This window comes from Folsomia candida, unplaced genomic scaffold (assembly GCF_002217175.1).
Source record: "Folsomia candida strain VU population unplaced genomic scaffold, ASM221717v1 Fcan01_Sc017, whole genome shotgun sequence".
Classification (NCBI taxonomy): Eukaryota; Metazoa; Arthropoda; class Collembola; order Entomobryomorpha; family Isotomidae; genus Folsomia; species Folsomia candida.
In genome coordinates, this window is record NW_019091209.1 from 604,503 (window position 1) to 628,096 (window position 23,594).

General features: G+C 38.7%; 6 protein-coding genes across 7 annotated transcripts; 4 read left to right on the plus strand and 2 right to left on the minus strand.

The window, feature by feature from the left end:
- Positions 1-110: 110 nt before the first annotated feature.
- On the plus strand, positions 111-2,088 carry LOC118437925 (oocyte zinc finger protein XlCOF26-like). Its single transcript, XM_035857480.1, has 2 exons — positions 111-387; positions 789-2,088. Exon 2 carries the CDS (start codon positions 801-803, stop codon positions 1,890-1,892), a length of 1,092 nt encoding a protein of 363 aa, XP_035713373.1. The 5' UTR covers positions 111-387; positions 789-800; the 3' UTR covers positions 1,893-2,088.
- Positions 2,089-4,680: 2,592 nt separating this feature from the next.
- Positions 4,681-5,575, plus strand: LOC110856885 (gastrula zinc finger protein XlCGF9.1). The gene is made up of 2 exons (XM_022105470.2): positions 4,681-5,112; positions 5,210-5,575. Exons 1-2 carry the CDS (start codon positions 4,908-4,910, stop codon positions 5,425-5,427), a joined length of 423 nt encoding a protein of 140 aa, XP_021961162.1. The 5' UTR covers positions 4,681-4,907; the 3' UTR covers positions 5,428-5,575.
- A 2,592-nt stretch (positions 5,576-8,167) lies between these two features.
- Positions 8,168-9,614, plus strand: LOC118437949 (zinc finger protein 525-like). Its single transcript, XM_035857543.1, has 2 exons — positions 8,168-8,516; positions 8,593-9,614. Exon 2 carries the CDS (start codon positions 8,600-8,602, stop codon positions 9,605-9,607), a length of 1,008 nt encoding a protein of 335 aa, XP_035713436.1. The 5' UTR covers positions 8,168-8,516; positions 8,593-8,599; the 3' UTR covers positions 9,608-9,614.
- Positions 9,615-10,275: 661 nt separating this feature from the next.
- Positions 10,276-13,905, minus strand: LOC118437937. The gene is made up of 7 exons (XM_035857506.1): positions 13,681-13,905; positions 13,355-13,443; positions 13,181-13,261; positions 12,293-13,099; positions 11,603-12,074; positions 11,170-11,294; positions 10,276-11,107 (listed from the first exon to the last, which is right to left on the minus strand). Exons 2-5 carry the CDS (start codon positions 13,424-13,426, stop codon positions 11,691-11,693), a joined length of 1,344 nt encoding a protein of 447 aa, XP_035713399.1. The 5' UTR covers positions 13,427-13,443; positions 13,681-13,905; the 3' UTR covers positions 10,276-11,107; positions 11,170-11,294; positions 11,603-11,690.
- Positions 13,906-14,150: 245 nt separating this feature from the next.
- Positions 14,151-17,419, minus strand: LOC110857032. The gene is made up of 7 exons (XM_022105643.2): positions 17,280-17,419; positions 16,901-16,989; positions 16,725-16,805; positions 15,839-16,652; positions 15,058-15,526; positions 14,643-14,767; positions 14,151-14,580 (listed from the first exon to the last, which is right to left on the minus strand). The coding sequence occupies exons 4-7, from the start codon at positions 16,517-16,519 to the stop codon at positions 14,509-14,511; spliced, it is 1,347 nt and encodes a 448-aa protein (XP_021961335.2). The 5' UTR covers positions 16,520-16,652; positions 16,725-16,805; positions 16,901-16,989; positions 17,280-17,419; the 3' UTR covers positions 14,151-14,508.
- Positions 17,420-18,345: 926 nt separating this feature from the next.
- LOC110856920 lies at positions 18,346-23,325 on the plus strand. 2 transcript variants are annotated; one of them, XM_022105507.2, is made up of 8 exons: positions 18,416-18,761; positions 18,830-21,626; positions 21,703-21,957; positions 22,043-22,202; positions 22,272-22,462; positions 22,529-22,676; positions 22,764-22,861; positions 22,928-23,325. In XM_022105507.2, exons 2-8 carry the CDS (start codon positions 21,471-21,473, stop codon positions 23,237-23,239), a joined length of 1,320 nt encoding a protein of 439 aa, XP_021961199.2. In that variant the 5' UTR covers positions 18,416-18,761; positions 18,830-21,470; the 3' UTR covers positions 23,240-23,325. The 2 variants fall into 2 exon arrangements, with proteins under 2 accessions (XP_035713337.1, XP_021961199.2); XM_035857444.1 differs by lacking the exons at positions 21,703-21,957; positions 22,043-22,202; positions 22,272-22,462; ... (1 more) ...; positions 22,764-22,861; positions 22,928-23,325 and having other exon boundaries at positions 18,346-18,761; positions 18,830-21,470.
- The last annotated feature ends 269 nt before the right edge of the window (positions 23,326-23,594 follow it).

Genomic DNA, 23,594 nt, shown 5'->3' on the forward strand with positions numbered 1-23,594 from the left:
AATGAATGAATGAATGAGCATGCTTCTGTGGCACGACTTTCTTGCTTAATTCTCCATCCGCATTATTATCCGCATACAGAAATTATTCTGCATTTTTTCGTTGCCTTTTTGGTACGTCTGACTGTACGAGACTTGGCTCTTGGTGGGATACGCGAAGGCATCTCTCGGTCCGACGGAGGCAGACATCAACAAGCTCCCCAGTCCCCCGGTCACTTCCTGTCTCCAGAAATTTTCCTAATTTTAAAATTTCCACCAAGTTTACATTGGGAAAAATTCTTAAAGTAAATATAGCAGGAGGGACTGAAATTGTGGAGGAGCCTGCAACGCAAGATTCGACGAGGGAAAGATTTTTTATTTCCGGAAAACACACTCCCAAATAAATATTTGGTAAGATTTCATTCTAAATTTTCATGTAAACTCTACCGTTTTCAGCGCCACCCAGGGTAAGGAAAACCTCGGAGTTTTGCTATTGAAAACTCCGGGGGGTTTTACCTGGGTTCTGGGGGTAGTCGGGGTAGTCCGGGTAGTCGTGGGTAAACTGAGTCTGTGTATTAGGTTTTGAACAAAATCAGCTTCTTACGTAATTTCTCAACAAAGCTGTTTATGAATTTAATTTACATAACTCATTAACTTTAGAATTGTTAGTAATGCCCGGTTATAATGCTTTATTAAATTTGAAAACCCCAACTACTTGTGGGTTTGCAACCCCAAAACCCACTAAAACCCCAAAACCCGGGGTAGCATACCCTGACCCCACCCACATGCTGATCTAATAATATTGTATGCAGAGAAAGCGTCCGATGGACGACACTTCCGAGCAGACGGACAGGATGACCGTGAAGATCAACCACATGGAGTCCCCTTCAGCTAACAGGAGGTCATCAAAAGCCAAAAAAGTGGTCAGAAAGGAGCGTCGTCGTCGTCGTCGTCGTCACGTGGTGAAGAAAATCTTCCCCTGCAAAATCTGCCTTTGTCCCTTCACCAACGGAACCTCTGCTCGCTTCCACGCCCGCACCCACCTCAACCCCCACGAGCTGGAGCAGTCTTCACTTTTCCATGAGAAATGCCCCCACTGCCAAAAACCGTTTCTCCGTCGTCACCACTTTACCAACCACGTGAACGCGCACGAAGGTCGGAAGAACCACGACTGCCCCACCTGCAAAAAGAAATTCACCACAAAACAGCAATTGACCGCGCATGCCTTCGTCCACCTGAGCCGCGAGGAGCGCGCCGAGGTGCGGCAGGGCTGGCGACACGGCTGCTACTTTTGCAGCAAACGATTCAGAATTTCGGCCCATCTCAGACGTCATCTTGTGCGCCACACCAAGGAAAAAGTGGGCGGAAAATGTCCCACTTGTCAAAAAACGTTCGCCTCCAAATATTCCCTGACCAGGCATCGTTTCGCCCATCTCTCCGAAGACGAGAAGGTCGCCCTCGTGAAGCAGGGGACGAGTCGGGAGTGCCTATTTTGCCAAAAGATATTCGCTAACAATGACACGTATCATGCTCACCTGGCCTCCCATACGAAGGAAAAACCATTCCGCTGCGACCAGTGTGGCAAACAGTTCGGCCTTAATTGTAGCTTAAGCCGGCACAAGCTTATCCACACTTCCAACCCAAAACGGTTCAATTGCGACGAGTGTGACCAAGCGTTCGGTCAAAAATATCACCTGACCAGCCACAAGAAGACTGTGCACCGGAAGCGGAAGGACATAGCCCGAGTCCCGTGTCCCGAGTGCGGAAAGAAGTTCGGGAGGAAGAGTCACATGGTGACACATCTGAGGAGTGTTCATGCCAAAATCCGGCACCCCTGCCCCCACTGCGGACAAACATTCACGAATAAATCCAATCTTGGGAGACACTTAAGGAAGGTTCATCAGAACCTCTCATAAATAGCGTCTCATCAAGTGACCACGTGTTTCCCATATTTTTGTTAACATTATTTCACGACTTATTCCTAAATAATTATTCTTATGGTGCTGTTAAAAATTGCATAATTGAATTATTAAGGTGTAAAAATGACACAATTTTTGTTACCGTTTTGATCACGACGATTTTTATGTAGTAAAATCATGTAAGAAAAAAAAAGTTTGCTCGTTTCTCGCTTGCATTTTTTCATCTGCCGACACAAATGCGACCCTTGAACATATTTCATGCACCATGACGAGTAAAAAGGGCAGTTTTTCCCTTACACGAAAATCCTTCAAGGCTCAAATTCCGGGTTGTATTACCGAATCGGAAAAAGGTGCACAAATAATTCTGCAGAAATTTGCATAGGTATTAATTTTCATACTATCTGTATTGTGACCTCAATAATTAATGAACCGGTATTCAATTTCTTATCTCGAGCATGCCATCAAAAATATAAAACTCTAAAATTCCAGCATAATTTTCATGGATTTGGAAACTGGCGTGTTACGTAAGAAAGAAAATCACGTATTATTTCTGTCCATGGGAAATAAAATCGTGCTTCAGCCGAAGTCGGATCGTAACAAATCTGGCCATGTGACTAAATGAGACATATGTATTTTGCATGCATATTTCTCCCAGTAATATTTAGCACGTAAGAAATCAAGAATTGATTATAAACATGATAAGCTAACTACAAATATACCTGTTCAAAACTTTAGTTTTCATTCAAAAGTCAGTCATCCCAATTTCTGGCTGAAGATTTTCATTCACATTCAGTCATTTTCGTTCAAATTCATTTCATTTCACTTCTTCATCTGACTTCATTTCTTACTTCGCCCCATGTAGTAAGCATAGGGTGAAAAATGAAATGAGTGAATAATTTTCATTCGCAGTCACTCATCTGAAATGATTGAATCCTTCATTCATTTTCGCTCAAATAGCAGGAAATTCATTTTCATTCTCCATGAGAGTCAATCAAATGAATGAAAGTGAACAGGTATGGGTGAAAGTCGTCCTCTCCAAAATTATGTATTTAGTCCTTCATCTCTTCGGATCTCTCTTTCACTTTTGTCTGTTTTGTTGTATTTGTTTCGTTTTCCAGTCAACCTATTACGATAGGAAACACATCCCGGATGTGTTCTGGTCTGGTTTATCCTCATTTTGAAGATATCCAGACGTATGTAGAGGAGTAGACAGACTCATTTTTAGAAAAGGGGACCTGTTTCTGCCATGATTGGGGCCATACCTGTTCACTTTCATTCATGTGACTGATTATGATAGTGAATAACAGTGAATGTAAATGAAACTACTCTCATTTGAATGAAAATGACTGAAGGATTCCGTCGCTTCATATGAATGACTGTGAATGAAAGATTTCTCACCAATTTCATTTTTCACCCTATGCTTAACACATGGGACGAAGTAAGAATTGAAGCCCGATGAAGTGAAGTGAAATGAAATGAATTTGAACAAAACTGACTGAATGTGAATGAAAATCTTCAGTCAGATATCCGGATGACTGACTTTTGAATGAAAACTACATTTTTGAACAGGTATGATCGGGGCCTTTGCATAAAAATAAGTAAATGCTTTTACTCTTTAAAATTTCCTTGTTAAAGTATTCCTTTTTTCGCTGGAAATTCTGAAGTAAAAACATTTACATATTTTAATGCATGCGTCTCATTTTGTGACAAATCCATACTCAATCATATGCAGAATTCCAATTCTTGAGCTTTCCTTCATTTTCCGTCGTTTAAGTCGCACAAAATTCCATAATCTCAATGAAAAGGCGAAAGAGGAAAGGAATTCCGATTCGTAACCAAATTTGAGAGATTGTGGAAGCACCCAAATTTCGTCCAGAGGTAGACAAACGGCTCAATTTGCATGGAATAATTAGTGAAAAAGAGATGAGCATCATCTTCTTCTTCCTCGTGCCACTATTTTCTTGCTTCCATACAGAAATTCTTCTGCATTTTGTTGCATTCTTGGTACGTCTGACCATACGAGACTTGGCTCTTGGTGGGATATGCAGATCAGCGAAGCCATCTCTCAGTCTGAGGGAGACAGAGACCAACAAACTCCCAGCCAAACAAGAGCTCACTTCCTGGTCCAGAAATTTCCTCAAATTTGAAACATTTCTTTTCCACCAAGAAAAGGAGAGCAGAACGTCGTAAAATTAAGAAAGCTGGATGTCTCTTGAAGATTGTGAATGAGCCAGAACCGCAGGATTTGACGAGGGAAAGATTTTTCCTTACTCTGGAACCGACTGCATCCCGAGCACTTGCAAATTTGAAGAGCCCTTGGTAAGATTGCAGTCTTAATTTTCATGTAAAACCTATCATTTAACTTGACACGCTGACCTAATAATATTTCGTGTAACGAAAGGAATCTGTGTGTTTTCTAGCGGGAGAACATTCCGAGCAGAACGAGACGTTTCCTCTGGGCAGAATGGAAGTCAACCGGAAGTTGCTCGGAGGACAGAAAGCGCTCGTCCCCACAATGAAGAAAGTCAATGAAGGGGACCGTTTTCAAGAAATCCCTCCTCACTCAGCACGTGACGATAACCACGTGCCCTCACCTCCAGTCAAAACCAGGTCATCAAAAATCTTCCCATGCAAAACATGCCTCCATCCCTTCACCAACGCAACCAGTGCCTACCTCAACTCCCACGAACTGAAGAAGGCTTCAGTTTTCCACGAGAAATGTCCCCACTCCCAAAAAGTTTTTTCCCTTCGTCGCGACTTTACCGACCACGTGAATGCCCATGAACGTCGGAAACCCCACGGCTGTCCCGTTTGCAAACAGAAATTCACCACGAAACAGCAATTGACCGCGCATCTCTTCGTCCACCTGAGCCGCACGCGGAGGTGCGGCGGGGCTGGCGACACGGCTGCTACTTCTGCTTAAAACGGTTCAAAATTCCATCCCATCTCAGTCGTCATCTTCTGACCCACACGAGGGAAAAGGTGGGCGGAAGGTGTCACACTCGTCGAAAAATGTTCTCCTCCAAACAAAACCTGACAAATCATCGGTTCGCCCACCTCTCCGAAGACGAGAAGGTCGCCCTCGTGAAGCAGGGGACGAGTCGAGCGTGCTTATTTTGTCAGAAGAAATTCCCCGACAACGGCGCTTATCATGCTCACCTGGTCTCCCACACGAAGGAGAAACCCTTCCCCTGCTACCAGTGTGGGGCGCTGTTCGGTAAAAAATATAACTTAATCAGGCACGCGCGCACTCACTTCGCGACCATTCCAGTGCGACGAATGTGTCCAAGCTTTTACTCAAAAACATTATCTAGGCAGTCACAAGAAGACCGTTCACGAGAAGCGGAAGGACTTCGCGTGCCCCGAGTGCGCCAAGAAGTTCGGGAGGAAGGGTGACATGGTAGAGCATGTGAAAAGTGATCATCTCAAAAGGAGGCACCCCTGCCCCCACTGCGGGAAGACGGATGTTGGGAGGCATTTGAGGAAGCTTCATCCCCCTGAAGTCTGTCATCTTTCGACTGACCCTTCGTGAAATTAAGACATATTTCCACTCTATTATATTTTTTATTTTCCTGAGTTTATGGTATAATTGAATTGTTAAATCGTGTAAACATGACGCAATATTTGTTACCTTTTTGACCATGGCGATTTTTATGAAGTAAAGTCATTCTTTTTATAAATTCGTTTCTCGCTCCCATTTTTCCATGCGCCGACACAAATGCAAGGTTGGAAGACTGATGACGACGTATTTCATCGTGACGAGAAAAAGGATCAACTTGTGCATCACATTTCAATCGTGCACGGGTCATAAGGTGGCTTGGTTATCGAAACAGACCAAGGTGTACAAATAGTTCTGCAGGAAATCTTAGTTTGCATACAAATTTTGATCCGCAGGCCTCAAAAAGTGATGAATGGTCGTTCATCTCTCATCGTGGGCATTCCATCCAAAAGATAAAACGCTAAAATTCTAGCGTTAGTTTCATGCAGTTGGAAAATTCCTTGTTATCTGAGAAAATCAGGGATTATTTCTGTCCAATGGAAATACAACTAAGCACAATGTAGCATCATTACTAAGGAAGAAATCTTCCTAAATGAGGAAGATTTTACATGCATATTTCCTTCAGTAATGGTCACATTCGTAAACACGGGGGACATCTGGGAACGTTAAAATTCTAGTATAGGAGAGGGACGAGACGAGTTTATATAAAATGGGAAGATGGAGACATTTAGTGATATGAATAAAACCAGGGAAATCCTTTTTCCGGAAAAAACCGGGGAAATTCCCGTAATTATATGAATAAAAATTTCGGCATTTGCTTTTCCCTGAGGGAAATGAAAAAGGGAATAGCTTTTCCCTCAACCTCAAGATTTTCCCTGGAGACGGGGATTTTCGTATGAATAAAACCAAGGTGAAAGCCTTTCCTTCAGGCAATCTCCCCAAAAATTACCGATCAGCTATTATGCTGACCCCAACTAACGGAATTAGCAGTAAAACTTAGTTTTTTAAGCATTTGCTGCACTGTTTATGAACGTTGGACACTAGTTGGACATGTTAGGGCCTTAAAACTTACAGAACAAGATTTATAGACAAAAATATGCAGAATTTTATAAGCTATCGACATCGAAAAAATTTATTTTATATTTTCGTTAAAAACCTGAAAATATTTTCTGAAACTTTTTTTAAATTCAAATTTCGGGCTCGATATCCAACTGGGCAAGCTACCGGTATCGCCCAAGTAGCATATTAAATGCTACTTATGTAATTGCAAATGTTGAAAATTTTCCAATTTTGGAAAAATTCCGCTTTCGCTCATTTATTCATCTTTTAAGGGTCTTTTGCGTGCGGGTTTTGAACTTGAATTTTTGTGTCTCAATTTTCCCTTCTTCCGTTTAAAGGCGAATTTGAAATCTGTTCATCGCCGTGTGTTTTTCTTACAAAAATTAGATGATTTTTAAGTCTATACAAAGTTAGGAGGTTAGAACTTTAGTTTTTTTTTCCTGGTTAGGAAAATTTCGAAAATCTATAAAAATTCAAAAATGAATTTGATGTTGGATATTATAAAACAACTGTACAACAACTGGGACTAAAATCGTACAAGAGTTTGTAAATTCCGAGAAAAACTGGATTTTTGGCTAGCATTTGAAGATGGTCTTTTAGGATTACTCTAACAATGCGATGACGCCAGCGGTCTCGCTCCGATTTTGATGAAACCACGATAATTACGCAGCCTTGCATAAATAATTGAATACATGTTTCGGGACTTTTCATAATGCTCAGTTTAAACAAAGTTATGATGGCATAAGTGGCCGAAAATTCGCATTTTTCTCGTGACGTTTTTCTTTTTTTGTTTTTGATGGAGAAAAATGCGAATTTTCGGCCACTTATGCCATCATAACTTTGTTTAAACTGAGCATTATGAAAAGTCCCGAAACATGTATTCAATTATTTACCTAAGGCTATACAATTATCGAAGTTTCATCAAAATCGGAGCGCGACCGCTGCGCGCTGGCGTCATCGCATTCTGAGTGAGTTTGGAGGGTGTACAAAAAATCAAATACATTTTCAAACACATGAAATCAAATACACTCATATACAACCCCGAAATTTATTTAATTTTTGCAATTCTGAGATGCACCTGTACCATCATACCGAATTTCAGCTTTTTTAAGCAGCACAAACCAGTGGGGATCACTAGGGGTACATTTCCTTAAGAATTTGATTAAAAAACAAGGTCAGAAATTTTGGAAAATGCATTTGTCTTAGTTGCGATGGTATAATTTTAATTATATGTAATTAAAGTTAGGGGAACTGCCGAAACCAAGGGGATTTGCCTGGCGAGAAAGGCAAAAGTTTATTCATACGGAAAGGGGTAATAGCCTTGACCTGAGAGACTTTCCTTCAGGCAAATGCCTTTCCCGTTTCCTTGGAGGATTTCCCTGGTTTTATTCATACCAGTCATTGTCCCCTCAAGCTTCCGCGGCCACTGGATATATGCGAAGTCAAGAATTGAGCGTAAGGATGACAAGCTGAAAACAAACACAAGTTAAGAATTCCGGATACATAATTCCTCTTCATTTCATTTTCATGAAACTGCCACTAAATTCCAATATCAAAGTAAACGCAAAAATATCGCATTTTCCGAAACATCGGAGCAAATGAATTCTAATTCATACCCAAATTCCAGAGATTGTGAAAGCACGCAGATTTCTTCCAGAGCTAGACAACAATCGGCTCAATTTGCATTGAATAGCTGATCACCATCACCGTCAGTCTTCCTTGAGGCAAGTTTTTCTTGCTAAATTTTCCACACTCTGCACTTTTTTGGTAGGTCTGACTTCGCTTTTGGTGGGATATGCAGATAATAAGCGAAGGCATCCGAGGGAGACAGAGACCAACAAGCTCCAAGTCAGACAAGAGCTCACTTCCTGGTCCAGAAATTTCATTAAATATTAAACATTTCCACGCAGTTTACAATCAGAAAAAGAGAGCAGAACGTCCCAAACTTAAGAAATCTGGACGTCGGGAATTTTGGAGGAGCAGGAAAACTTTTTATTTCACTCCAGAACCGACCGCATCCCGAAGACACGCTTACCGACGAAATTTGAGGAACGAGCCTTTTGGTATGATTTCATTCTTAATTTTCATACAAAATCCATACTTCTTGTTTGAATGCGGACGTAATAATATTCTGTGCAGAAAAAAGATGGATGGCACTTCCGAGCACAGCGAGACACTGGACACGATGGAGGTCAAGGTGTCGTCCCCTTCAGCCAGCAGGAGGTCATCAAAGGCCAAGAAATTAGGCCAAATTGGAAGAAAGCGTGGTGGTCTCGTCGTGGAGAAAATCTTCCCCTGCAAAATATGCCTTCGTCCCTTCACCAATAGAACCAGTGCTCATCTCCACGCCCGCACCCACCTCAACTCCGACGAATTGAAGCAGTCCACAATTTTCCATGAGAGGTGCCCCCACTGCGAAAAAGTGTTCTTCGCTCGTAAAGACTTTACTGACCACGTGAACGCGCACGAAGGTCGGAAGAACCACGCCTGCCACCTTTGCAAGCAGAAGTTCACCCAAAAAACAAATTTAACCCGTCATCTCTTCGTTCACCTGAGTCGCGAGGAGCGCGCGGGGGCGCGGCAGGGCTGGCGACACGTCTGCTACTTCTGCACCAAACGGTTCAAATACCCATCTCATCTCGGTTGTCATCTTGTGACCCACACGAAGGAAAAAGTGGGCGGAAAGTGTCACACTTGTCGAAAAACGTTCTCCTCGAAACAAAGCCTGACCAGTCATCGATTCCGCCATCTCAGCGAAGAAGAGAAGGTCGCCCTCGTGAGGCAGGGTTCGGGTCGAGAGTGCCTCTTCTGCCAGAAGAAATTCCCCGATAACCGTACTTATCATAAGCACCTGGTCTCCCACACGACGGAGAAACCTTTCCCCTGCGACCAATGTGGGAAGCAGTTCAGTTTGAAAAGTAACTTAAACCTGCACAAGCTCATTCACACTTCGAACTCAAAACCTTTCAAATGCGACCACTGCGACAAAGCGTTCACTAGTAAACAAAATCTGAGCATCCACAAGAAGACCGTTCACCGGAAAGTGAAGGACATCGCGTCAGGGTTCGCTACCCCGGGTTTTTGTGGGTTGGGGTTTTTGGGGTTTTTGTGGGTTTTTGGGGTATCAAGTCTCCGGAAAAACCCTAATGCTTAATGGGGTTTTTGCGGGTTTTTGTGGGTTTTTCCGGGGTTTTTGTGGGTTTTTCCGGGGTTTTTGTAAGATTTTGAGGCAGATTGAAACAAAATCCCTTAAACTACAACGTAGATCATTGCTAATTAACTTTTCTGCCTCATCTTGAAATTTTGAGAATTTTCATTTGCGACTTGAATTTCCAAGTATCATTGCATATTTCCAGGTTTACATGTCAAACATGAATTTTCGATGTAATAGTCCAAATCAATGATAACGGTTAAAATTGCATGTTAAAATCGTATATTAAATTAGTTTTTCTCTAATAAATAATTTTAGGAATTCTGGTTCAACCTGCCCCAAAATCTACAAAAACCCACAAAAACCCACAAAAACCCAAAAACCCACAAAAACCCCAAAAACCCCGGAAAAACCCACGGGGTTGGGTTTTTCTACAAAAACCCCGGGGTTTTCCGAACCCTGCATCGCGTGCCCCGAGTGCGGCAAGAAGTTCGGGAGGAAGAGTTCCGTGGTGCGACACATGAGCAGTGTTCATGCCAAAATCCGGCACCCCTGCCCCCACTGCGGGAAGACATTCAGCGAGAAAGGCGATCTTGGGAAGCACGTGAAGAAGGTTCATCCCCCCGAATAAGGATTCATCTGGCAACTGAGCCCTCGTCAAAAGACGACATGTTTCCATACTTTAGATTTTTATATGTTCCACATTTTACGATTTATGAATGACCACATAATTATTTTTGTACGACTGAGAAAAATGGCATAATTAAGTAAACGTGACACGATTTTTGTTACCATTTTGACGATTTTTATTTAGTAAAGACATTCTGTTTTATGTAAAACTCTCGCTCCCATTTTTCCATGCGCCGACATAAATTTAAGGCTGGACCAGTGACGACGACATGTGTCATCCTGACGAGATGAAAGGTCACATGTGCATACATAGTATGGGGCTTATATTGCAAGTTTCCGGTCCCTTTGCATAAATATAATATATTTTCCATAAGGTTAATATAGCATGATTTGTATAAAAGTCACATGGTACATATAAACAACCAGTTTGCATGACACGTTTTCTCATAATTTTTAAAAACATGGAATAATTTCAGATTAGTGAAAACTCTTAATATTTTTCTTTAACATGAGACGAGTATTGCTAAATCTTAACTGTTAAATTGTACGTATTTGATTTAAAGTATATTGTAAATTAATTTAAATACAGAGAGGGGGGAAAGTGTTAACCACTATTTGAAACAGCCGTCCAATTCGGTTTTAACCAGGGCTGGACAACTGTTTTTTGGAGGTCTAAAATTGAAAACGGGACAGCGGGAATTACACCAAAACACAATAGGGTTGATTCATCGCTTAACAAAGATCCATCAAACTTATACAAGTAATTAATAAAATAAAACTATGAATCCTGTGATGAAGTTACTCCGACAAACTAATCGCAAGACCGTTGTCTTGAACAAATCCTTTAAATTCGTCCTTCTCCGTCTCCGTCATCTGAATATATTTGATCCATAAATTAGCAAACTCTTCACAAAATTAGAATTAATCAAGCTTACCAAAAATCCCGACATTTTGACCAATTTGATTTCCCTGCAGGCCAAAAGAATCTCTTTCACGTCATCCCCCAGGACGAAAGCGTGCTCATTTGTACCGCAAAGTCGAAGCTCGGTGTGGGCTAAACCTAAACAAATCAAATTAATCAAAATTAAACAACAATCGATCAATAATTGTTAATCACTCTTAACAATAAGTTACCCTTTTTAGAAGTAAATCCACTCTAAATTCTCTTCTGTATTAAGTAAACTAAACTATACTAAATCCAGATTAAACTTTAACTTATGTAAACTTTAACAGAGTAAACTTTAACTTAGCTCTGGATTTAGAACAGTTATCTTAATTTAAAATTCAGAGTATATTTACTTTTCAAAAAGGTAACGTTATTTTTAAGAGTGATTTAATCAAATCACTCCAATTCTAATCCATATTTACCTTTCCATCGCTTCAAACCCTGCATCGTGCCCAAAACGACGCCCGAACTGCGCATATTCTGCATATGGACTACCGCCGAGGTCAGCTCTCAAGGCGCAAAGTTTCGCAGAGTTTGCTTCAAGAGGCTAATCTCTTCGAGGTCATCCATGTGCAGGTATTCCAAAAGAGTCACCTTCAACTGTAACGTTTTCACGGAGGGGAAAAGATGGACGATCTCGGTTCCAATGTTGGCATGGTCGTCATCTCCGTCATACGCGGCATCCAAGTGGAGCGATGTAACTCCGACGTGAGGGTGACGCAAATGAGAAAACATGTCCGTTAGGGCGAACCATTGCTTGACGCTGCCTGCGAGGCTGACATGAGTCAGATTTGGCAGGTTCGTCGCGCACAGACAGTCACCCAAGCGGTAAACTTCCATGGAGGAGATTGACAACCGGGTCAAGTTTGGGAAGGATGGGAGGAGGAGCAAAGTCTGAAAAACGATTGAAACGTATCTTTAATTTTGTAAAAAAAACGGCTGATTTGAAAAAAAATCATAAAATGATCTTGTAACAAATGGAAAAATTGTGTCTGGCGCGGGTTCAATTTCCCGAAATTTTTCAAAAACCCATAAAAATACAGACACCGGTTTTCCATCCTGTTTTTGTCTTCAATAAAATCCGTACGTTTATAAAAGAACCTATATTTTACCGGCATTTCATCGTCGTCCTCATCATCCTCAAAGTCCTCCAATAGTACCTGGGAGAGACTCAACTCGGTCAAAGATTCCCGGCAGGACTCCAACATTTTGACCACTTTGTCTATTTCCACGACCTCAGAGCGCTCTTCTGTCTCCCAGTCCAGGAATTTGATGAACGTATATTTAAACTTGACCAGTTTCTTGCAGGGGGAAAAATCTAGATAAAACCCGGCCTCAACCTCAACCTCTTGCAAGTTGGGGGTGGAATAGACCAACTGTTGAGATATTGCGGCTGCCAGCTTATCTTGGCCATCGCGGTCCTGGTCCGCCATTCTGATCGATATCATCTTAACATTTTCAATCGTTGGGTACGACCCGGTAAGAATACTGTCTGCATTTTCGTCAGTATAGAGCACAGCGGTGATGGAAATTTTGGACAGGTTTTCAAAAAGATGTGCTTTTGATCTCCACATTTTGTGCAGCCCAGGTAGAAAGGAGGAGTCGATCTTGACCTCAAGTTCCTCCAAGTGGCGAGCAATTTCGGGCCGGGCAGCGACAAAATTTCGTGGGAGGACTTCCGGCGAGTCGCAGGGACACGTGCACGAGACGAGTTTCACGTTTTTGGCCAATTTGGGGTGGAATGTGGCCAGTCCGATGGTTTCTGGGACCTCCGTGTCACATTTTATGCGTTCCGAGAACAACTGTGTGGTCTTTCGCCCGAGGAAGGGGGCACCAAGATCGGCCCACAGGGTGCAAACGGGTCGAACGGAGGTTTTCAGAGTGGGGGCGTCCATGTAGGAGAAGATCAAGTTCAATAACTGTACAAGAGGGGTAAATAAGTGCATTTAAGAAAAGTTAATTAAGGTTCAATTTAATAATAAAAACTAGTACTTATTTACCAACGGATTCATTAGCGTACTGGTTGCGACATTGGTGTCGTCAATTTGTAGGTCGCCACTATCATCATGCGTCGTGTTGTCCTGCAAAATTTAGCAATAAATTCATCTTTTTCATTCAAAAAATTGCCTTTGAAGTCTCAAAAACGTTGTAAACTATAACTGATTTGTTTTTACCAATGAAAAAATCATCATCGCATTAGTAGTGTCGTCGATTTCTTGGGTCGATAACTCACTTCCAACCTGCATCGTGTCACAGTGTCACCCTGCAAGATTGAGAGAGAAATTCAAAATTTTTTCATGGTGAAGATTGTTTTTCAAGTTGACAAAATGTTGTAGCAGTCAGTTTAAAGTTAGAGAGACTTGTGACTTAATTGTGATAAAATCGGAGGGGACGTTATAAATAAATTTGTAATTAATAATTAATTATTAATTACTCCAGAAACTCAAAATTAGTTTCAAGACTTTCCACAAATCTAATGAATTTGATAAAATGATCTCACTTTTTAGTATTAGACTTGAATTATAGTAGTCAGTGATTGGTTAATAGGAGGATATTTAAATTATTTAAATTTCTTAATTTGACTTCTCAGAAATTAAAAGTTGATGTGGTGTCCTGTCGCTCTGAACAAAGAAACATTGGCCGTTGACAAATTGGGCTTGCCTCGCGTTTTTAGGGGAAGTGCGAGACTTGTATCTCACATAAAATTAAATGATTTTGGAAATATTCTCAATCTTAAGTCAAAAATAATTGGCAAAATTATCACTCTAAGCTTATCTGTGTTTGGTACTTCAATCATAAAAATGAGACTAAAGGATCTACTTAATTGGGTATAAATTCGACAAAAAAATTTATTTAAGAATTTCATGTAAACTTTACTCTTGATGAACTTAAGGTCACTTTTAATTTAGCTGGCTTACTTTACTTCAGTAAGAATTTAGATGTATTTACTTTTCAAAATGGTAACATTACTTATTTTTAAGGGTACAGTTTATTAACAAATTGTATAAAAGATTGGCTTGGAATGTATGGAAATTCACAATTTTCGTTCTACCTTAACCGAAATAAACAAAATTTCTGCAAAAAAAGAGTCTAACATTTATACGTAAGGGTCTGACCCTAACCAATATTTACCGTTGCGTTGCTCACATACATTTATAGTGTAATAAACACAAATTAATTTAAAGTAAGTTATAAAAAAAAATCAACAGATGGTTAAACTTTTATGTATGTCAAGAGATCACCAAATACTAATAAAAACCAATTTGATTCGTCGCTTAACAAAAATTAAGGAAACTTATATATTTAAGTAATTAATACAACGATGAATTCACTCCGACAAACTAATCTGGAGACCGTTCTCTTCGATAAATCTTTGAAATTCATCCTTCTCAGCCTCCATCTAAATCAACATTAACCAGAAATGAGAAAACTCCTCGCACAAATAGAATTAATCAAGCTTACCAATAATCCCAACATTTTGATCGATTTCACCGATCTGCTGGCCAAAAGAACCTCTTTAACGTCATCCCCCAGGACAAAAGGTAGCCTATCTATACCGCAAAGTCGAACCTCGGTGTGAGCCAAGCCTAAACAAATTAAAATTAGGACTCGATGAATAATTCAATTGCTAATTAATTACTCTTAAAAATAAGTTCCCCCTTTGAAAAGTAAATGCACTCTGAATTATGTTTATATTAAGTAAACTATTCTAAGTCTAGAGAGTAACGTTAATTTTATAAAGAGGAGTAAAGGTTACTCTGGATTTTCACTTAATTTAAAACTCAAAATGCATTTACTTTTCAAAAGCTAAAACTTTTAAGAGTGAATTAATTAATCAAATCAAAATCAAACCACTCCAATTCTGACACAAATTTACCTTTCCACCGCTTTAATCCCTGCATCGTGCCCATCACGAAGTCCGAACTGCGCACATATTTCATCTCCACTAACGCCGAGGTCAGCTCCCAAGGCGCAAAGTTTCGCAGGGTTCGTTTCAAGATGCGGATTGCGACGTCGCCTTCCACCTGCACAAATGCTGAAACGGTCAGCTTTAACTGTAACGTTTTCACGGCGGGGAAAAGACGGAGGATCTCGGTCCCAATGCCGACATGATCTTCATCTCCGTCATGCGCGGCGTCCAGGTGGAGCGACGTAACTCCGACGTGAGGGTGACGAATATGAGCAAAAATGTCAGAAAGAGAGACGAATTGCTTGAAATTGATGGCGAGGCTGACATGGGTGAGATTTGGGAGGTGTGCCGTGGACAGATAGTCACCCAAGTGGTAAAAGTCCATGGAGGAGATTGACAATCGGGTCAACTTTGGGAAGGATGGGAGGGATAAAGTCTGAAATAAAGAAAGGTTAAAACGTATCTTTAATTTTTTTTTAAATGGCTGATTCGCAAAAATAAAAAAATGCAGAAGAAAATTGTACATTCTTAAAACCAATGTTACTCGCTAGAATTCTAATTGATTTACTGTTCAAAAGGGCAACATTTTTTCAGAGTTATCTGGCGTGGGCTCGATTTCCCGATAACAAGATTTTACTAAACCCATTATAAAAATAGAAAACCCGGTTTTCTTCTTCTATCTTTCCCGGAAATAAAATTCCGGCCGCTAAACGAAGCCCAACCTACTTATATTTTCTTGTCGCCCTACCTGCTGCATATCGTTCTCATCCTCCTCGTAGTCAATAATGCCCTCACCCACATGGCGAAGAGTCAACTCTGTCAAAGAAGATTCCCGGCAGCACTCCAACATTTCGGAAATTTTGTCAATTTCTATTAACACGGGCTCCTCCATAAAGTCATGTTCAAAGAACTGGACAAAGGTGTAGGTCAGCTTGGTCAGTTTCTTGGAAGGGGCAAAATCCAGGTAAAAACTGGCCTCCATCTCAACCTCTTGCAAGTTGGGGGTGGCATTGAGCAGTTTCTGACAAATGCTGGCTGCCATCTCATCCTGCTTGTTATCGAACTGGTTGGTCATTTTTATTGAGATCGTCTTCACGTTTTCCATCGCCGGATACGACGCGGTCAGAATCGTGCCCGCATTTTCGTCATATGAGAGCGAAACAGTTATGGTAATTTTCCTCAGGTTGGTGAACCGGTGTGATTTTGATCTCCACATTTTGTGCAGCTCGGGTAAAAATGAGGAGTCGATGTTGACCTCAAGTTCCTCCAAGTGGGGCGCAATCTTGGGCCGAGCAGCGGTAAAGTTTTGCGGAAGAAATTCCGGCAATTCGCAGGGCCACAAGGGCGAGACAATCTTCACATTTTGGGCCAACTTGGGGTGGAATGTGGCCAGTCCGAATCCTTTGGGGGTCAGCATCCCGCATGTCATGACTTCCGAGAAGATCAACTTGGTCTGTTTCCCGAGAAAGGGGGCGCCCAGATCGGCCCAGAGGGTGTAAACGGGACGCACGGAGTACTTCAGGGTGGGGGGCGTCCATGTAGGAGAAGATCAATTTCAAAATCTGCAGAAGTAAGTTCGTTTAAGAAAAATAAGGCTTAATTTAATGATACATATTTAACTTGTATTTATTTACCAAAGGATTCATTAACGCACTGGTGGCGACATTAGTTTCGTCAATTATTAAGTCACCAATCTCATTTTGAGTCGTATCGTCCTGTAAAATTTAGCAACAAATTCATATCTTTTCATTTAAAAAATTGCCTTTGAAATTTGAAAAACGTTGTTAAACAATAACTGATTTGTTTTTACCAATGAAATCATCATGAGCGCATTAGTAGTGTCGTCCATTTCTTGGGTCGATAATTCACTTTCAGCCTGCATCATGTAGCAGTGTCACTCTGCAAATTTAGGGAGAAATTAATATTTTTATGGTGAAAGAAAATTGTTTTTTAAGTTCGAAGTTGACAAAAAGTTGTAAATTCTGATGCCTTTTTTAAGTCGTAGCAGGCAGTTTGAAGTTAAAAAGACTTGTGACTTGATTATGATACGATGGGAAGTGACGAAATAAATTTGGAATTAATTACTCAAGAAATTCAAAATTAGTTTCGAGTCTCGAAACTAATTTTGAATTACTTCAAAGTCTCGAAACTTTCGAGACTTTGCAATGAATTTGATAAAATAATGCCACCTTTTAGTAATTCAGACTAGAATAATAATCAATGCTTAATTAATAGGAGGAGGTGTGTTATTTAAATTATTTAAATTTCTTCAGAAATTAAAAGTTCTCGTCGCTCTCAGAAACATTCGACGTTGATGAATTGGACTTGCCTCACGCTCATAGGGGAAAGTGTGAGACTTGTGTCTCAGTTGTATTTAATAAAATGAAAATGATTTTGCTGTGTTACATATTTTTTTATTTATTAAACACCAAAATCTCCCATCAATTATGGTTTACTTTCAATACCACAAAATTTGAGAAACCTTTAGTTTCCTTATGGAAAATTTTGAAATTTTCTAAGCCATTTTACAGGGCAAAATTAATAGGAGATTAGACAACGGATTGTCGTAAGAAGATTCATGAATGAATAAGGTGTAACATTATGCCCCATTTTGTAATTTTGGACATTTTGAACGTCCAAAATGCCGTGTCCAAAACTGGTTAAAACCGATTTTGGACCGTAGTTAAAAAAAACTATAGCGAAATTCTCGGCATAAATGTATTTTTGCACGAGAAAAATATATTAGAAATAGGTAAGCATTTCATAGAGTGGGGAAGATGAGATAAATAAGCATTTGTCCAATTGGGCCATAAAAATATGTAAATGCTTTGATGTTTTCCCTCTCGAAATTTTTAAGCAAAATCATTTTCTAATTTTTTGGGTGCGTCTCATTTTCCGAGAAAAATAGATATCTAGATTCAATCCTATGCAGAATTCCAATTCTTGAGCTTTCCTTCATTGTACGTTTCAATCCTACATTTTAATTGAAATGTCGCAAAATTGTATAATTTGTATGAAAACATACTCGCGAAAGTGCAGAATTCTGAATCATAAACACATTTGAGAGACTGTCGATGCACGCAGATTCCTATTGACAAGCGATAACCGTCTTAATTTGCATTGAATAATAATTAATGAATGATAATGAGCATCATCACCACCGTCTTATTGCTTGTGGCATGATTTTCTTGCTTAATCCTCAACACACGCTTAAAAATAGTTTAGTATGGGGGCGTACTAAAATTTAATTAAATATATCTGACATACATATAAGTACTTGTGCATATTTATAGGTCTTTAAATTAAAAACGCATATCGTACTTAAATAAAATGCACACAAATCTACAATCCGTCCTATATTAATAGCCGGTTTATTCATAGAAAAGAATGCACCATGCGTACTGAAACTTAATACCATTCCGTCCTATTTTTTGATGAATATGTATTGAAATCAAATGGGGAATTATGATGCAGAAAAGTGGCGGTTGAGATTTTATTCTGTAAGCGCTCTCAGAAAATCTGGCAGTAGAGCTGGAACACTCGCACGGCATGGTCGACTCGTTAAAAAAATATAACTTCAATTAAATAATTAGAAATGGAGGAAGTGCTCGAAACAACATTTGTTGTTCTCGAAGAAGAGAATTTGGAGCAGTACAAGGTTACGTTAAAAGGTATAACACAATTTGAACAAAATAACTAATCTAGCAGTTAAATTTATTGACTGTTCATAATTTTACAGAAAACTTCCTAACTGACGATATCCTGAAAAGTTTGCTCCATTCCGTTGAGCAGCACATTGGCTGAAATTATACCCCCCTTGGTCATCGTCTTCAAATACAGGGCGGTCTTGGTAGAAAATGGCCCCTTGAAAATATTGCGGTCACAGTCAATTCATCAGGTGACATAGAACTTGCTACACACGATACGTCGGAGGTGCCGATACAGGTAAAGTGCACAATTTGTAAAAATACTTTGCCAGCCACATGGGCAGATATTTGGTGGCATTTAAAATATCAACATTTATTATTACAAAGATACTTAAACTGGAAATGTTTATTTTGTGAAAAAAGTCTGTTGAGATTCGTAGATTTTAAAAGTCACATAAATAAACATTTAGACCAATATTTGACAAACAGTAGTTTAAAATCACCTTCCGTTTTAGAGAATGAGCCTCTAGATTCAAATGTTTCTCCAGAAATAGAAACCTCAAATCCAGATGCTTCTCCTAAAATAGAAGCCCCCGCCGAATTTTCGATTCCAATAGATTTTGACAACCTGATTTTAGCAATTAAAAAGAAAGCTGTCAAATTTGTCGTACAATTAAAAAGTAGTGGCCGACTTTCGCTTTCAATTTGCAACGAAATTATTTCCAATATTTCCCAATTATTTAACGACGTAGTCAATTTTATAGGCAAATTTACTTGTAGTGAAGTTAATGATTTACCCAATTATTTAGACCAGTTGCGAAACCCTTTTGAAATGGTAAAATCAGACTATTTGCTTCAAAAATATTTAACTGATACCGGTTATTTTATTAAACCGGAAGAAGTAGTTTTGGGCTCTCGTCTTGCTACTGTAAAATTGAAGTCACAAGTTAAATTTGATAAGTATCATTATGTACCAATCACTAAAGTCTTAGAGAAAGTTCTTGCCATGCCAGGAGTCATGCGTTCTATTCTAGAAGTAAACAACGATGTACAGAATGGAGTTCTTAGTTCCCCAGTTTCTGGTAATTTGTTTAGAAATTTAATTCTGCAGTCACGAATTCCAGTAGTGTTAATCCTATTTTACTATGATGAATTAGAGGTATGCAACCCATTGGGATCACGGCGTGGCGTACATAAATTAGGAAATTGTTACTATTCAATTTTGAATGCTGCACCACAGCATGCGTCTCAATTAGAAAATATTTTCCTATGTTGTTCATTTAAGACTAAATTATTACAATCTTATCCGATCTCAAAAATTTTAGCTAAAACAGTTTCAGAATTCTCAGAGTTGTCACAAAATCCTATTTTTATTAAGTCCGACAGTTACGAAGGTGAGGTAAAAATTGTGCTAGGGCAGGTTACCGGCGACAATCTCGGCCTTCATCAGGTTTTTGGTTTCACAGAATCCTTTGTTTCAAATTATCCCTGTCGTTTTTGTAAACTTCCAAGGTATCGTTGCCTCACTTTGTGTACTGAAAATAATTTATTTCGTAGAAATATTGACAATTACCAGACAGATTTAGAGTTGAAAACTCTAAGTTTAACTGGAATAAAAACTTCCTCAATTTTTAATGATATCCCAAATTTTCATGTAACTAAAAATGTTTGTCCCGATATTATGCACGATGTCTTGGAAGGGGTGGCACCCATTAATATTAAATTGATGCTTCAAAAAATACTTTCTTCAGGTAGCCTAACTTTGGAACAAATCAATTTTAGAATAACATCATTCAATTATCAGCATCTGCAGAAAGATTGTCCTAATGAACTATCAGAGCGAATGATAATGAATTCTGACTCTTTATTAGGCCTTTCAGCAGGCCAAACATTTACCCTTTTACAAAGTTTTTGCCTGATATTTGCAGACCAGTTTTGTGAAAATGATACGCATTGGGAGTTGTTTCTAATATTCATGGAGATTATGGACATTATTATGAGTCCAGTTATCTCTGCCCAATCGCTAAGTTACTTAAAAGTCATTATTAGCGATCACCATTTTTTATATCAAAAGTTGACCAATAAGTGTTTGCGCCCAAAACATCATCATATGCTTCATTATCCTGCAGCAATAAAACAAATTGGTCCTCTTCATTATTATTGGGCAATGCGATTTGAAGCTCGTCACAAATTTTTTAAACATGTAGCAAAAATAGGGTGTAATTTTAAAAATATAACTGGTTCTGTATCAACTAGGAATCAATTATTATTAAGTTATAGGCTGATCGAAAATAAGGGATTTTCAATTGAAACGTATCCTATTTCAGAAGAAATATTCGCAAAGATTGAAATTGGTAATTTATTTGACTTTCTGCCGCACGTTAATCCTAATGATCCAATTTCGAGATTTGACCGCATTTCTGTTAAAGGGTTAAAAATATCTGTAAATGATTATCTTGCGATTGATTTCGAATCTTGCAACGAGCTTCCATTATTTGGACAAGTAATTGCTATTATTAGAATGCAGGATATATTTAGGATACTATTTAAATATCAAAAAACTTTATCTTTCTCCAAGCACTATAATGCATATAAAGTGGAGGAAAGTGAAAAATTTGACTTGAAGCAAGTAGAAGAAATTGACTTGCTCAAACCACTGTTGCATGTAAAAAGTCCAAGTTTTTTTATTTCTCTGCCTTACAAATAATTAATAATTCAATGAAATAATTACTAATGCACATTTTTCATAAGTTTCAGTACCAACTACTTCCACCCAACGCGCTACATAATTCCAGTTCAGTTGGAGATTCTCAGAATCCTTATCCAGTCTCAAGTAATAAACGATCTAGGAAGAGAAAATTATTTTATGATGAAGACTCAGATATCGTGGTAATTAGAAAATTCTTCTATCTATATAGGAAATATATTTATTTCATTATTTACATTATTATTAATTTTATTGCAGGACATCAAAACTCTTCTTAAGCAGCACGACATAAATACTAGAACCAATCACGGATCCCAAATTATAGGAATTGCTGACTCCAGGAACCCGTTACAACTTTCGCTGCGGAAAAAATTAGTCTCCATAACGTGCCTCGCCTTAATGAATAAGACAAGCTCCACACGCCCTAGTACAGACCAAAGACGACAATTGGCAGACTGCATAGTGGAACAACTTTTTCCATATATGACGGAGGATGAAAGATTGAATTTGAAGGTCTTATTATTATTAAATTCTCTATATAAATAGCTAGCAACCACTATGTATAAAAACGTAATATGTATGCTAATATATTTTTAAGGACGCGTTCTTTACGCCTTCCTGCACTTTCCAAAATTCAAGCGGAAAAAGGACAAGCAAACGACCATCAGGGTTCATACAATCGTATTTTGTTAACTTTTGGCAAGCTAATAAACCCATCCCAAAAATATGCAATGAGAAACTCGAGATGGCAATTGAAGGTTAGCCTAAATTGAATATGAGAATTTAAGTATATTATGGAATTAAAGATAATTAATTTAATAATTTAGACGACGAACTCAGCCAGGAGGAATTTCTGTCCATCCAAGAATGGTTGAAGGCCAATAGGGGACCCCCTGCCAAAATCTTTGAAAAACTTAACCAATCGTTCAAGAAGCGGTCTAAAATATTCCGGATAAACAAAGACAGCTTTGAAAATATTGTCTTAGCATGGCCCAGGCTTTTCGACATCGATGGCGCAGTCAGTTTTATTTACGTAACATTTTAATAGTATGCTCTAAGATAAATTTATGCTATTCAATTTCAGATTCAAAACGATTTCGATCAAATTTACCCATTGGCCTCAGATAATTTGTTTTTTAAATGGAAAGATACCGCTTCAAAATTGTTAATCTACTCAAAAAGTATTAAGAAGTGTGCAACTACCCTGACTATTGGAGAGAAAGCTGCTGAAGGTGTTGCATTTGTTGTTTTAATTTTATTTATTAACTCAGCTATATTGTTTGACTGTCGCTAATTTTTCATTATTTTTATGCTTGCAGAAAATCCATCAATTGCAGCGCTATTTTTACTAGCCTACTTGATTCGGCCAAAAAGTAAAAAGACGTCGCTTCTTGGTTCAGTTGAATCATTTATTATGGTAAATTATTTTTGTGACATGTATTGAATTTTGTAATCAATTTTTAAAATAATATACTTATTACAGGTCAATTCTGAGCCAAAATACAACGAATTTCTGGATAACAAATTGGATCTGTACCCTCAAGTGTATTTAGTTGGTAGCAAGGAATCCTTAATATTCGAAGATTTTCTGGTCATTTTCAAACGGAAAATTGTGAAATGCACAAGTGTAATGGAAGCAGTTGACTTAGCATTTAAGTCGTTCTATGTGTTTAACATTGAATTTCCGACTACATGTTACGGAGCGTGGCAATTTTTAGACTATGTAATTTATAAAATGAAGCCTATTTGTCCAGTTATGTCTAGTGTTAAGGAGTTGGCAGCATTTGTGCAGTAGAATGTAAAATTATTTATGATATTAATTTATTTAAGAATTATTTGATACGTTATTAAATTTACAATTAACGCTTACCTTGTGATAAAATCGTGATTAATTGTAATTTTCAGTACAAATATAAACTAAAATAAATTGTAATTGTTCAAATGAAACTTAAGGACGGCCTAAGATAATTGTATTGTATACATATTCTAATTCATTTCTGGCATATTTAATTTCAGTACGCATGGCATATATTTGTGAAGTCTTAAAAGATTTAGTTTGAGGACTGGCGTACTTGTATCAAGTACTTGATTTCTTGTTTACCATTGCTTCATCATATTTAAATTCATTATGTAGTTGTAACAGAACAAAG